Source organism: Tachypleus tridentatus, chromosome 6 (assembly GCF_004210375.1).
Source record: "Tachypleus tridentatus isolate NWPU-2018 chromosome 6, ASM421037v1, whole genome shotgun sequence".
Lineage (NCBI taxonomy): Eukaryota > Metazoa > Arthropoda > Merostomata > Xiphosura > Limulidae > Tachypleus > Tachypleus tridentatus.
The window spans coordinates 157,177,851-157,193,842 of NC_134830.1; the positions used below are offsets into that span (position 1 = coordinate 157,177,851).

General features: G+C 36.1%; 2 protein-coding genes across 5 annotated transcripts in view; one reads left to right on the forward strand and one right to left on the reverse strand.

The window, feature by feature from the left end:
- The window catches only part of LOC143254218 (ubiA prenyltransferase domain-containing protein 1 homolog), a 28,507-nt gene extending 17,203 nt beyond the window's left edge, over positions 1 to 11,304 (reverse strand). Inside the window, exons 1-2 of the mRNA XM_076509011.1 lie at positions 11,213 to 11,304; positions 5,424 to 5,572 (exon numbers count right to left, since the gene is read on the reverse strand). Coding sequence (XP_076365126.1) covers positions 5,424 to 5,442 — 19 coding nt within the window. The 5' untranslated portion in view covers positions 5,443 to 5,572; positions 11,213 to 11,304. The remainder of the gene's footprint in view (positions 1 to 5,423; positions 5,573 to 11,212) is intronic.
- Positions 1 to 15,992, forward strand: part of LOC143254217 (uncharacterized) — a 60,052-nt gene that overhangs the window by 3,997 nt on the left and 40,063 nt on the right. Inside the window, exon 1 of one of the 4 annotated variants that reach the window (XM_076509007.1) lies at positions 6,701 to 6,884. The exons of the other annotated variants lie outside the window; for them this stretch is intronic. The gene's annotated coding sequence lies outside the window, so the exon portion shown is untranslated. Of the gene's footprint in view, positions 1 to 6,700; positions 6,885 to 15,992 lie in introns of those variants that run through there. 4 annotated transcript variants of the gene reach the window in all.

Genomic DNA, 15,992 nt, shown 5'->3' on the forward strand with positions numbered 1-15,992 from the left:
TACATGTGGTGATCAGTCCCACTGTTGTTGGTAAAAGAGTAACCCAAGAGTTGGCGGTGGGTGGTGATGACTAGCTGCCTTCCCTCTAGTCTTACACTGCTAAATTAGGGACGGCTAGCACAGATAGCCCTCGTGTAGCTTTGCGCAAAATTGAAAAAAACAAACAACAAACAGGACATGAGGTAAGCATCCCCCCCCACCCAAATAATGGTTTGAACTTAAAAAAAAATGTCACTTGGTACTTTGGATATTTTTTCCCATCAGAGTTCCATCTGGAACACTGCTACTTTTATTACGCTGTTACACTTTTCCTGTTTCTCCTTGAGAGTGATGGTAATGAGTGACGGACGTTTACAGTTCTGCGAGTCTTCCAGTTCATAATTTCAAAGTGTGCGTGTGTTCATGTAGTGAGTTTATAACGATTTCATCGTCAAGTTATAAACGAACGCTCCAGTAATATAATCGTTCAACGTTCACTCGTGGTAATAAAAGATGGTCGTTCTTTCATCTACTTGTCAAAATTCCCCCTCCACCCCATCTTTTCACCCATCAGGTTGTAAACTCCCTCTATCCTGTGTGTACCGTACGCATTTTGCTTTATCATATTTGTTTGATTTATTGTTTGTCAAGGAACCATCCGTTCGTCGCGTTTACTGTCGACTCGAACTTGAGTTGTCAAAAATGTCTGTGTTATGGTTGACACGTTTCCTTGTCTTTCTGTTTCTGTCGTTATCAGTCGTACGTCACGATTAACGTTATTGGCGTCGAATACCGTACAGACTTATGGTATCAAAAAATTTAATTCGAGTGTGGACAAAAGGTTAAAATATGCTTTATCCCAGTAAAGGTTCGAGAGAAAAAAGGTTTATGGATTTCATTTTTCGTGTCGAACTCGGATTTACCAAATACTGTACATCTTACATCTGTTTGTCTTTCTCGCTGTTTCAATAAGCATGCGTGAAATTTTGTTCTTTCCACTTTGTTTTACCGGATTGGTTTGTTTTAAATTTCGCGCAAAGCCACACGAGGACTATTTGCGCTAGCCATTCCTAACTTAGCATTATAGGACAAGAGGGAAGGCAGCTAGTCATCACCACCCACCGCCAACTCTTGGGCTACCTTTTCACCAACGAATAGTGGGATTGACCGTACTTTATAACGCCCCCACGGCTGAAAGGGTGAGCATGTTTGGTGAGATTCCATTTTATCGGAATAAAACTTCAATTTTTTTTTTGTTTCAACTTAATAAACCGAAACTCTAGCTTTGCAGCATATACAAGTAAGTTTCTGTTTATAATATTTCTTGTTTAACTGGTACCACCTAACTGTTAGGTTCTGTGTGTGTACAAGCATATGATGGGGGTATTTAAACATCTCGCATAATCTGAATCTTTGACATAATGGGCCAATTGGAGCAAGTCTTGTACTTTTTCTTTAAGTCTCTGTGCAACAGTTACCTGTTTTGGGGGCTCGTGCTATCCAGATGCTCAAAAATCACGCGATTTCTTTATGAACAAAAACTCGCAACCCAACGAACAAACTTTTGTAAAATAAAAGCGTTACGTCATAAAATATGCATGTTATCAGTACCGCACTAGCGATGATAAAAGTGACTGGATATGCAGTGATATTTTAGTGACATGGTGCTGGTACATTGTGAAAGCTGGCAGAAATGAAAGCGCCTCCATGCTATAAGTTTGAAAAATAAGACTTAGTTATACAAAATTAGAAAAAAATCTGTCTTCAGTACCCGATGAAAGGTTTTGAAGTTTAAAATAATGTTTTTGTGTTTGTCACTTAATAGATCATAATGATAAATGTGTGCAACTTAAAAACTGCTTTAGTATGTTTTAATAAATATAAGATATAGTACATGGTTTGTTGATTAAATACCTGTGGTAATCCAGTGTTTTTTATATCATTGGCTCGGATATCGAACCCAAAACCTCTTGCTCACCAGGTGAATGTTGTACCAACTGATTTGCGGAGTTTAAACTGTACTTAGGGTTATCATATAATAAGGTTTATTTGAAAATCTCCCGGATGGACAACATGGAGATGTATCCGTCGGATCTGTATAATCAAAATTAAGACATGTTGTGGCCCATTCGTGGAAGGTCCGGCATGGCCAGATGGTTAAGGCACTCGATTCGTAATCTGAGAGTCATGGGTTGGAGTTCCCGACACATCTAACATGCTCGCCCCTTTCAGCCGTGGGAGCGTTATAAGGTTACAATCAATCCCATTATTCGTTGGTAAAAGAGTAACTCAAGGGTTGGCGGTGGGTGTGATGACTAGTTGCCTTCCCTCTAGTCTTACACTGTTAAATTAGGGACGGCTGGCGCAGATAGCCCTCGTGTAGCTTTGCGCGAAATTCAAACAAACCATTCGTGGAAAGCCTCTCAGCTATCTAGAATCATGAGTGTGGAATCGTCTTTGGCACTTACATGTACTATTCCATTTTTAGGAGCTTAATATTGTTATTAATAGTTGTCTGTTATTTACCTAAACCTTACTTTGTTGAATATTTAAACGGCTCGTTTAGGTTGAGAAAATATTTTACACAGAAGAGCGAACAACGTTTCGACCTTCTTCGGTCATCGTCAGGTTTACAAAGAAAGAGGTAACTGACCGGAAGCTGACCACATGTTTGAAAGGGGTTGTGTAACTGAGTGTCGGAATGTAAAGGACAGTGTTAGATGTTTGAATATAATTTTATTTAATATAGGTATAAAGGGGTTCCTTTATATTGGTTTATTGCATATATATTTCTCTACAAGTGGGTTTTCTCGACATCACTGTTTGTTGAATATTTATTATTTGTACGTAGGATGTTTCGTTTTGAAACTAAGAGTGTAGTTTCGTTTTGTGTTTACTTAGTAGTAATAAATAGTATTTTATTACACGTTACATATTTTATAATCAGGAAAATGTTTCTACATCACTAAGGTATAAATAAAATCAGACAATCTCACAGTAAACAAATACACCTCTCTCTCTGTTAACAAATACACCTCTCTCTCACAGTTAACAAATACACCTCTCTCTCACAGTTAACAAATACACCTCTCTCTCAATTACTTCCTCTGATTTAATGCAAATATTTCGTAATTTCTAAACTTTCATATTTATTCATATTTTTCTGTTCAGCCATAAATAAATAATCTATCGATTGACGCAGATTAATATGAATGTATATAATTAATAACTTTTAATTTTTAAATGTAAATACACCACTGGATTGTTGAATGTTGATTTGAATACTAAAATCTTCACTGTTAAAACTTAGTGTAGTTGAGAATTGTCACAATTCAAACACTCGAACCGAGTCTGTGATGAGTTAAATAAACAAAGCGTTCTTTAATACCAGACAACTTGACCCCAGTTATAGAACGAGTGGTATTTAATACTTCTAAAATCTCGAAAATAATTTTTTAAGTTTAATAGCAACGAAACCTGTCTTTAGTTTTGTCGTTATATTTTTTATTCATCTGAGCACGTGACTGATAACTGGTAAATATGAAATATTTTTGTTGTTTTTGAAGATATTTGTTGATCCAAATGTTTTACCTTTTTCAGTGTTGTTATTTGATGTTTATCAGTGACTGCCACAATACACAATATTTTATTTGTTGTTGTTTGGTTGAACTTAAAGTATGTCTGAGGCAGGCGTTTCGTGTACCTCAAGTTCCCTCCAGATCGTATTTGCAGTGAGGCAGACGTTTCGTTTACGTCATTATTTAATTGATCACAGAAGCCGTCTACAGCGAGGAAGTTTGATTTGAATTTCGAGGGCTATCTTGGCTGTCTGTCTCTAATTTACTAGTGTAAGACTAGAGGGAAGGCAGCCAGTCATCTCCACCCGCCGCCAAATCTTGAGCTGCATATTATAACGCCCCAACGACGGAAAGGGCGAGCATGTTTGATGTGACGGGGATTCGAACCCGTGACCCTCAGATTGTTAGCCGAGCACCCTAACCAGTTGGCCATGCCGGGCCTCGTTTTGGCCCTCGAAATAGTTGAACTAGTATGATTCCTGTTGCAATTTCAAATCTATTTTAAAACTGAATTGTACATACACACAGGCAGTCTGTATCTTGACCTCTTTGGTTTGTACCACTTACCCTTTGGAGATCTGTATATATAGGGTTTTTTTTTCTTATTTGCCTTGTAGCTTCCTCAGTTTTCTCTCTTAACACAAATTATAATAACAACGTATTATATCAGTCATATCGACGTTTTGATACGCTGTATGTAAGTTAAACATAAACACGTGTAGATACGTCGATACTCTTGTGTACAGTACTTGTATCTAAACTTTATTTGATAAATTTTTGACTTATCATTTGGAGTTTCTGGCGACGTTTTAGGCGGTGCATGCAAATGGTTGTGTCGCACTTTGTGCGTGAACAGTTGCGTGTAATGGATCCAGTTCAGTGATGGCGTCTTCGTGGTGCGGGAGTGCCGAGTCGCGAACTTTACTATAAGAAAAAAACAACAACAAAAAAACAAGTGATGTGTTCTGTGTATATGTATTCATACACACTCGTGTTTTCTGTCTAGACTAACATTCTGTGTACTGGCTCTATTAATTTTCAATAAATTTTCTCCATCTCTTCTCGGCTAATTGGCGTCATAATGAATCTCCTACGTAGTAGTGTTTCATCTGGTTTACCATTTGGTATAACCTATTTAATTAACGTCCACTTGTCTTATAAAGTTTTGAACTTTCTATTCTTTGAATGCCTTTTGTCTATTGTTAAAAACGAACCCGCTCAATGGGTTATCTGTGCTGTGCAAACCGTGAGTTTAAAATATGAATTTTTGTATTATAAATCCTCAAGATTACCTCTGAGCCGTCGAAGAATTATTAATATTTGTTGACGATCCTTAAGTGCCAGTCCTACGATGGGACGTTTTTACTCCTGATCAAAGTATCAAAATAATATGTGCACGGATTCATTCTGAACCAAAATGTTTGGGAGTACTGAAGAGAGGATGAGAAAGAAAATACATCCTGAACACGAGACGAATTACTGAAAACTGGTTCCATATACATCTTAAATAGGTGTTGAGCTACAGAAGATTGAATCTGTATTCATTCCGTAAGACTAGTTGAACTACAAGAGATTGATTCTGTATACATCCGAAAAATGAGGTGAGCCGTAAAAGATCGGTTCTGGATACGTCCTTAGTAAGAGGTGAGCCACAAACGATCGGTTCTCGATACGTCCTAAGTACGAGGTGAACCACAAAAGAATTGGGTCTCGATACATTCTAAATAAGAGGTGAGCCACAAAAGAATTGGGTCTCGATACATTCTAAATACGAGGTGAGCCACAAAAGATTAATTCGGAAGTAGAATACAATACTTTTTATAAGAATCAAGGGCCTTTTGTTTACATTAATTTTTATTAACTTACATTTTCTTGTGTTCTTCATGTCCAGTTACCAAACTCGTTGTTCTGTTCACCACAATATGGTGTTTTGTTGGACAAATTATAAACTTATTAAAATGTATTGGCGATGTTGATTCTCCCACCATCAGTTCCAACTCCAGTTTGTGAAATTCCTGTCCGAATGAGATTCTGTTTTAGTAAACTGTTAAAAACATTCAATTCTACTAACATTCTTGTGAATCTATACTATCTATGAACATCTGAACTGTTCCAGATGTGTGTATGTACGTACATCGTAAATGTGTTTTGTTTTTTTTATACGTGCAAACTATATATTTCATGTGATTATATATACACTTGTTTTAAAAGGATATAATTGGGTATATTATTTGAAATGTTATTTTCCCAGTAGTAAATGACCCTTAGAATATTGGAAACCATGTTCGGGATTATTTTTAACAGGCTAGGTGGTTAAGGTACTCGACTCGTAATTTGAGGGTCGCAGGTTTGAATCTTCATCACACAAAAACATGCTCGCCCCTTTCAGCCGTGGGGGCGTTATAATGTTACGATCAATCCCGCTATTCGTTGGTAAAAGAGTAACTCAAGGGTTGGCGGTGGGCTGTGATGACTAGCTGCCTTCCTTCTAGTCTTACACTGCTAAATTAGGGATCAAGCGTAGAGAGCCCTCTTGTAGCTTTGCGCGAAGTTCAAAAAACAAACAAACAATTAGTTTTAAACAACATAGTAATAATTCGTTTTTCATCCAATTCTTATTAAAGTAGATTATTGTAATATGTAGGAGTCTATCTGGTATGGTTGGTATGTTTGAGTATTTGTGAATGAACGGAGATGATATAATTCTTGGAACTCTGTATGCAGTTGTGAGGAGTGTGTTTTGGATTGTTTTTAGTTTGGTTTTAATTATTTTATTGCTTACAGTTATCCATGCTGGAGCTGCATAATCTATTACAGGTTTAATATATGTTTTATAGATTTTTAGTATGTTATCTGTAGGTGCTCCACTGTTTTTACCAATAAGACTCCTAGTATAGTTAGTTCTTCGTCAGACTTTATTTTTAATTTCGTTCACATGATTGATCCAAGTTAGTTTTGAATCATAGGTCAGACCTAAAAATTTTGCCAATGGGGCCATCTGGAGTAATGTGCCATTCAGATATATAATTATGGCTGTTGTTTTTTATGTTTTGTCAATTTCGTAAAGACTACGAGTTTTGTTTTTGCTGTGTTTATTTTTATTCTATATTTTTGACAGTATTCACTTGTTCTATTTAGTTGTATGTTAGTGGCTGCTATTGTTGATGTTGTGGCACTTTTCCAGACTGCCACATCATTTGCAAACTGTGAAGAGAATCCATGATTTGAATCCTTCAGTGGCATATTGTTTACATACATGATGAAGAGTATAGGGCTAACCACCCCTCCCTGAGGGACACCAGCTTCTGGAATAAAGTACTCACAAAGGTACCCTCTACATTCACTCTACACTTTGTTTTCCAAAATGTTAGATAGCCAGCGAATAATTCCTCGCGGTAGTTCCATTTCATTCATTCGGAACCTCAGACCATCGTGCCATACAGTGTCGAATGCTTTCTCGATATCAAGGAAACAAGCGACAGTACATTCTTTTTTATTGAAACTATCTATTATAGTTTCGGTTAATCTGATTAGGTGGTCTGTCGTTTGTCTAAATTTCCTGAATCCATTTTGTTCTTCTGGTAATTTTGATGTTATCTCCAAGAATGTGGAGAGTCTGTTACTGATTATTCTTTCAAGTATTTTGCCTACACAGCTGGTCAGGCTGATTGGTCGGTAGCTATTAGGTTTATTTGCTGGCTTTCCTTCCTTATGGAACATTAATATATTAGCAAGCTTCCAAGAAACTGAGATGTATCCTGAGGATAGAGATAGGTTAAAAAGTGTTTTTAGGTGGTCAAACAATTTCGGAGTGCCCTTTTTTAGAAGGATAGCTTGTATTTCATCTTCACCTTCAATTACTATGCGAACTAGACAGGTACCTCATACATGATGAAGCTAGTCCTAAATATCTCTCCCCAATTAACTTATATTTTAAATATAAAAATAAATAAAGAATATATATATTAAACAATAACAAAAATGCCACCAACAAAGTTGGCATTCTGCTGATAGAATAAAATAATCACTATATACGAGCCACAATACATGAACATTGCCCTGAAAAGAATCAAAATAATATTCAGTTCTACAATTATAAATACCAGTTCCTCAAGAGCATAAGTACGGGGAGGAGGAAGAGGTCATAGAGAACCTGACCCTCCAGGGTATGAACTTTTCTTACCCAAACACCGACAGAGATTCACATTCATTTAAACAACAATGCCCTTGTTCTATTGTTCTATCTGTTGGAAGGAAGACACCGTTTAATTATTATTAATTAATTAAATACTATCTTAATTGGCTTATAAATCTAATGAGAAAGCGAAAACTGAAATTTGTTTTAATCGGCCATTAGTTTATCAACACTTCATAGTTTAAGAATGGCCTAGCGGTTATGGTCTAACAATCTGTGGACTGTGGGTTTGAACTTCATCGCCGAACATGCTTGTCCGTTCAACAGTCAACCTTTATAATGTTATAATCCTATTTTGGATTAGGCTAGTCTATAAGTTTGTAGTTGTAATTTCTATTACTGTTTAATTATAAACGACTAACGCAGATAGCGGTCGTGTAGCTTTGAATGAAATTCAATGAACAAACCCTTCTAACTTACAAGTAGACGTAAAGAAAATAGAAAATTATTTTAACATATGAATAATAAAAAAACTAATGCTCAAAATAAAGAAAGAACATACTCAAAATCTATAAAATACACATTCAGTTCACCGATTGGTGTCTGCTCTGAATAGTTAAGAGTAGTAGTAACGCATATCTTAAGTACTGTCGATTTAAAACACGATAATCACTGGTGTCGAGAGTTCCAGGAACCACGAACACAAATTCTTACACTATTACGCAAACATCCTTATGTTGTCAGACGAATTCCTAGATAGATCGAGATAATAGATTACGAGAAAAAAAAAAACACCAGAAAGTTTTATCCCACTCGATGAACATAGATTTAAATACTTCTCACTATTGAACGTAATTAACTCGCTGTGTATGTATTGCGAATTTATTACCAGGCAAACCAACACTCAGTAGTTATATACACAGGCATTTGTATGTACAAACTATTAAACTGTGTGTGAGAAAAATACTTTGCATTCGAGCAGATAAAATTGTACAGTGAAGTACCAACAAGGGAAACATCTGCTTTTCTTAATGCACGGTTGGCCTGGCATGGCCAAGCGCGTAAGGCGTGCGACTCGTAATCCGAGGGTCGCGCTAAACATGCTCGCCCTCCCAGTCGTGGGGGCGTATAAAGTGACGGTCAATCCCACTATTCGTTGGTAAAAGAATAGCCCAAGAGTTGCGGTGGGTGGTGATGACTAGCTGCCTTCCCTCTAGTCTTGCACTGCAAAATTAGGGACGGCTAGCACAGATAGCTCTCGAGTAGCTTTGTGCGAAATTCCAAAAACAAACAAACTTAATGCACGGACATGGTGAGAAAAAAGGTAACTACAAATATTCGTACTGCGCATGTGCTGGCTGCAAGAATCCGAAACGGTGACAAAAACAAAACAGTATTTTAGTAACAGTGTTCTTGAACGTCTTTAAACCATGCCAAGGAGAAAAGAATAGGTCCAGTGAGCACTTGACCCTCCCAGGTTTATTGACCTTTTCACGACCACGATCGAATGGTTCAAGATTTACAAATCAAAGTCCAGTGATCAGAATGTTGGTAGACTAATAGTAAAGAGACTGGTTACTTAACTCTCTGTGCGGTTCTAGTCTCATGTCAGACTAAACTTTAGAATGAGGCCTCTTTTTAAATGCCTTAGTTCTCGTAACGTTCAAAATTTTAGTTCGTAGGATTCGTATCTGCTACAAAGTTGAGGTTGTTGACAGCCTTTGAAACGTGAAATTGCACGTGCGTTTTCAGAGGGCATTGTCTATTTTTAGATACATGATTCGTATCTCATCAGTACTAGTGTACTAATTCTACAACTACCCCCCCTCTCCCCAAAAAAAAAGTAAAAATATGGTCGTCTTAGACTATCGGTATTCGACTTATCTAGCTGTATAATACATATAAATACGTATTAGTTGGTAATACGTAATGTGTATAATTTCATTTAATTACTTAGACGTCTATGATTAATTCATAAAGCACGTACTTGTATATTATTCTTCATCGTATATGGTAATAAGTTAACACAGTATTACACTATTAATAATATCTTTGTAATTTTAAGGTTTCCTTTCGAATCGGTTTAAAAACAAAGTTTAAAAGAGAAACCGTAACAAACGTTTCTGTTCTATGAACCTCCAAGTTATTTTGCCTTAGAACACTTCTGTGTGTTGGTTCAGCAGTAAATATGAGAAGTTATGACGCTAAACAGTGGGTTACAAGACCTGCGGGTGTACACCATAGAGCCCGTTGTGCAGTTCTTCAATTGTAATAAAAGCATCTCTTATTATGTACATTCACACACGTCTGTTAATGCCAATCGTTTTTTTAAAAAAACCCATAAAAAAACAGATTTTATCTTATTGCATTTAATATTTTCTGTATTTTACCTATAAATGGCCGAGCATGGCCAGATAGTTGGGGCACTCGACTGGTAATCCGAGGGTCGCGTGTTCGAATCCCCACAACAAACATGCTCACATTCTCAGCTGTGGATGCGTTATAAAGTTACGGTCAATCCCACTATTAGCTGGTAAAATAGTATCCCAAGAGTTGGCGGTGGGTGGTGATGACTAGCTGCCTTCCCTCTAGTGTTATACTGCTAAATTAGGGATGATTGGTGCAGATAGACCTTGTGTAGTTTTGAGCGAAAATTAAAGACAAATATCTATAAATACAACTATATGAGTATTCATAAAAAGATAGTCAGTATTGTAATGTTTATATAAGGAAGTTTTTTTGTTTTTCTTTCCATCTTTCACTAAGCTGATAAAACTTAATTTCTTCAAAGAAGACGTGCGAGAAATAAATGTGGTGCTCTCTTCAGGAAAAACAACCCAACATTGGACGATACGACATTTCTGAAAATGTGTGGTAAAATGCACATGAAATTAGCACTTCCAGTAGGGACAAAAGAAATACAATAATTAGATTTGTAAGTGTGGCAAATTGTATGACTGGGAAAAACAAACAAACTTACACGGTTAGATCATGTGACGTGTATTGTATGGCTTGTGTGATCTCAGTTTTCATTTTATCATAAAAAGTAATGTTATGTCCCAACGTTTAACCTACTTGTATCTTTTTTTTTTTATCAGTGACGTCACTAACATACGTATATATATCGTATTCAATCTTAAGTGTTAGTTCATTTAGTCAGTGACGTCACTAACACGTCTTATTTATATCGTTTAGTGTTAGTTCACATAGTAGGGTCATTATTGACAGGATTTTGAATGTGGTTAAATGTACGTAAATTACCATAAAACCATTAAAACGTTACCAGACCAATTGTTTGAGTCATATTTATGGAATGGTCATTATTTATAGAGGTGGTGTTTGGGTGGTGCAAATAAGGGTGGGCCATGATTGTACATATATTGTATTTCGGAGGTGGGAAAACTTTTATTTCTAATTTGATGAACGGTACTTTTAAAAAAATTTTTTTTTACGTTTTATAGTGGAAGAAATTTTTTGGTTAACTTCTTTCGTTGTAAAAAAAACAAACTTCCATTTTTACCTCCGTACTGTACACCAGATCCCTGATACTCGTTCCTTGGCTATTGCGCCATCATGATGCATCAGTACTCCTCGCTGCAAGCATCGTCTTACATACCACGCATGCGCGTTTGCGTTGCCTCGCTGATCTTAGTAGTGTTTCCGTTAGCGAACACTTAAAATATCTGTAATTATGATTGGCTATCAGCAAACAAGTTACGTAATTATATTTGACCTTGTCTTGCAACTATAACTCAATACCCCTTACACGGCTCCTCTCCCCGGTGGTTTAAAGATTAGTTTTCAGACTTAGTGCTAAAAATCCGGGGGTCGATTCATTGTTCAACTACCAATTAAAGTATTTCTTGTGTAAGTATCGACTATTGATTTATGGTCCAAGTGGTTAGAGCACGTGCCTCGAAATCTGAGGCTCGTGGATTCAAATCCTCGTTACCCAAAATATTCTTGCCCTTTCAGCCGTGGGGTGCGTTATACTGTTTCAGTCAATCCCACTATCCATTGGTAACAGAGTGACCCCAAGTCTTTCACTGCTGGATTTGGGACGGCTAGTGCAGATAAGCGTCGTGTAGCTTTACGCGAAATTCAAACTAAACCATTTATTTACTTAGCGAGGAATTTGCAATACACACACAGATGACTTTGTTTCGCGAAAAATCACAATCTGGTTAATCGAACAATACTGAAATATTTCACCGAAAATGATCTGTTTGGGATTATGAAGTGCTAATCAAACAGAGTTGAAATGCACAGAAAAGACTTTGGGATTCTGGTAAATGCTTGGTTTTTCTTAGAAAACAAAATAAGAAAACCCTCAAATAGTTTCCGTGTGCCTCTCAGTGCTGACGTCATCGATGATTCAGATCGGTGACGTCATTTTTCACATGCTAACAATAGTGTACATAGCGATTAGTCTACCGTTTCGTAAGCACGAACTGGCCTGAATGATGATTTTCAAATAAGGGCGAAATGGGATTTAAGCTCTTAACTTCACAATTATCTTAAACTTTGTCAGTTTTCGTTAATTAAACATAACTTCTGATTCAGTTTCACTGTTTTCAATAGACTTGTTCTTAACTAACATAAGGAAGTAATCTGTAGTTTTTAAAACTGTCATATAGTATCTACAAAATTTAAAAGCATTTTGGGTATTTTTTTACAGTGTACACTTTTCTCTCACGCGTCCAGTTATGAAATCCAGTGGCTCTCAAATTTTTTAGGTCAGGGATCACTTCGCCAGGGAATATCTGGAATATTTATTTATTTTTGTGCTCTGTCCGCAGCATTCCTGTTTATTTTTGTGGTCAGAGTTGGGACTGTTGGCTGTATCGTTTTTGGTTAATCGTGTAATTCATTGTCGAAAATAATTTGTCTGACTTTTTCCCCTTCAAACTTCAGTTTCAGAACCGCAAGTCTAAACTTGAGAACTTGTGTATCCAGCTAGGTTTTAAATTGATTATTTAATGCTTGTATTGGAATCACTAAAATTGTAAACTTGCAGTTACATATTAGCTCAGCGAAGCCTAAACCAGACCGTTAAAAAAAAATTGTTTAATATAGCAACTCGTCGAATTAGTCCAGTGACACAGATAACGTGTTTATTTCACCAAAAGATGCACGTTCACTGATTTATCAGTTTTACAAAATTACAAGAATCTACGGAGCAATGGAAGGGACAATTAGGAGAAAAATATTTGTTCGTGTATACAGCTTGCAGTATGTTATTATCTTGTACTTTTTTTCTTTTACATAACAAATCGCGCGCTTAATATGAGATATTTTCCCCTTCGTTATCCCATCTGGGCTCCAGAAAAAATCACCGTTTAACTGTAAACTTACTTCATCAATTTAAAATCCCAATTTGTGGATGATTGAATTAAAATCTGTGACTTTCTTAAGTTCATAAAAGGGTAGAGATATGAATGGAAAATAAGTCAAAAGCTTATGTGGATTTTTTGCAAAATGAAAATCCACCGTATAATCTAGAAGGGTAAAAGTTATGTACTTTATTATTGGGGAAAAGAAAAAAAGATAGTTATAACTTTATACAGGTAATAATTTGATTTTTTAAACATACTCTGTTTAGTGGACGATTGATTTGCAATTTGCATTTCACGGGATCGAAACCCATTAATGAACATGCTTGGTCTTTCAGCCTTTGGGACGAGAGCGTTATTTATATGCAAAAACGGCTCGTTTGTGTTGAGAAAATATTTTACATAGAAGAGCGAACAACGTTTCGACCTTCTTCGGTCATCGTCAGGTTCACAAAGAAAAAGGTAACTGACCGGAAGCCGACAACATGTTTGAAAGGGGTTGTGTAACTGAGTGTCGGAATGTAGAGGGCGGTGTTAGATGTTTGAATATAATTTTATTTATTTTATTATATTAATATAGGTATAAGGGCGTTCCTTTATATTGGTTTATTTTGGGTTTAAGTTGTTGTATAAGTAAGGCTTCTTTAATTTTGCGTTTGTTTATGTTTGTTTCTTTATTTAGTATTTGAGTGTTTTCTATGGTTATGTTGTGTTTATTTGACTTGCAGTGTTCGAAAACGTGTGAAGGTGACTTTTTATGTTCTTTGAATCTGGTTTCCATTTTTCTACTTGTTTCTCCAATATAGAAGTCGTGGCAGTTATCACATTGTATTTTATAAATAATGTTGGTGTGGTGTTTGTCAGTGTAGTTTTTACATAGTATAGACCTCAGTTTTGTGCCTGGTTTTTGAATAAATTTGGTATTAACTGGAATGTCATATTTTGTTACTAGTTTTTGCCAAATGTTGGTTATTTGTTTGCTGATGTCAGGAATATATGGTATACAGCAGTATATGGTTTCGTGGTTTTTTGATTCGTGAGCTGTATTTACTTTAGTTGGTTGATTTTGCTTTCTGTCTAGGTGTGTGCGTATGTTTTTTACGGTTTGTGGAGGAAACTTATTGATGTTGATGAAGTATTGTTTTATTTTGTCTAATTCATCGTTAATTTTATCTGGTGAGCATAGTTTTATGGCTGTGTTTATTTGGTTTCTTAGTATGTTGAGTTTTTGTTTTGTTTCATGTGCTGAGTCCCAAGGAATGTATAGTCCAGTATGGGTGATTTTTCGGTGGATTTCTGTTTTGAATTGTGTGTCAGTTCTTGTAATTTTGAGGTTAAGAAATGATATTTGATTGCTTTCTTCCTGTTCACATGTGTAGCTGTCTTCCCTCTAGTCTTTCAATTCAGAATTGGGGATAGCTAGCTTGGACAGCATTTTGAGAATTATCTTTAGCCTATTAGTTACTCTGTCCGTGACATCTTAAGGTGCTTTCCGGCCATTTTTTGTTCAAATACATAAGAACTTTGTTGGCCACTTTCTACTAGTATGCAATACTGGGAAATCCTTTTTAAGCCAAATCATGAATATCTAACATTATCAAATATACGGTTATGAAACAACCTGAAAAATAATGGGTTTGATGTGAGTTAGCTGGTATTCCAGCACCTCCTACATGTATACTTGAACACTAACATAAAATTCCTAGAACTGGTGGAAGTTTTGAACTGACCGATAATACAGTATTTGTGTATAATGTAATATTATTGTTAGTACATTTGTTTTATTTATTTATTTTACGTAGTACTTGTTAATATGCTAGGGGGCGGAAGGACTTGAATGGTACACCTTTAACTTTACGTTTGTAAGTTATTATTGTTATATGTATTTTAAAGACAATAATTACAGTAAAATAAAATTATTATATTACTGTGAGGCTTTTGAAAAGTAAAAACGTAACGTTATTTTATGACATCAATAACTTCGCGAATCTGCCATGACCAGGGGCGTAGATTTTTTACACCCGATTGGGGAGGGGGGATTATTTTTGCTACCACTTATGTGGACTGTTCAATTTGCAAATTGGTAATCTCTGATTACATGAACCTGAAAGCTGTAAATATGCAGTCACAGAGTAATCTTGTTGCCACGATACTTGCATATATACTTAGGCCTACTAACTGATACTTGCGAACTATCGCTTAGATCGAAAAGCTTAGAAGCACGCCTATATTAAAGATGCACATTTCGGCTACTGAAAAAGCCTACATCTAGGCCTAATTATGTAATTCGATTGATAAGAACACGAGAATCACAAGAACAAACACACAATTAGTAGATCTGTGATGCAATAAAACAATTCAACAAACCAAACTGTAGGGGGGTATGATTGTATGCACCTAAAATGAAGGGAGGTATGTATACCCCATCTCCCCCAGGATCTATGCCCCTGGCCATGACCTTCGTGACTCCTGCTTAAAATTAACAAGAAACAAACTTTGGAAGGCTTAATTTAGAAGCATGCTTTAGTAAAAGGTGAGATCACTTTATTAATTGAATTAGTAAGTCATACAGAAAGTGGGGGGGGTCTTGAATTTTACCAGGAGTACTTTTGAAGAGAGGGCTGGGGTATTATGTGTATATATAAAGAAAAGTTAAAACTTATATGGGGAAATGCCATTTTTAAGACAAGCATTTTATCATTTTGAACATTACTGTGATTAAAACTTCCTGCTTTTAATCTTAGTCACAGGATGTGCTTCCTGTGTATATATTATGGAGGTAACTTGTTTGTTCAATAGTATATACTAGGTGGAAAACTCGCATACGGAACTTTTTCGTATTTGCTTTGGCTCTGGCATTTTAATGCAAAAAGTTCATATGTTGTAAATGTTCTGCTTTGTATTTGAGGTAATTAAAACGGTTAACTGACCTGCCTAAACTACCAATATGTAAGTGTTGGGTAGGTA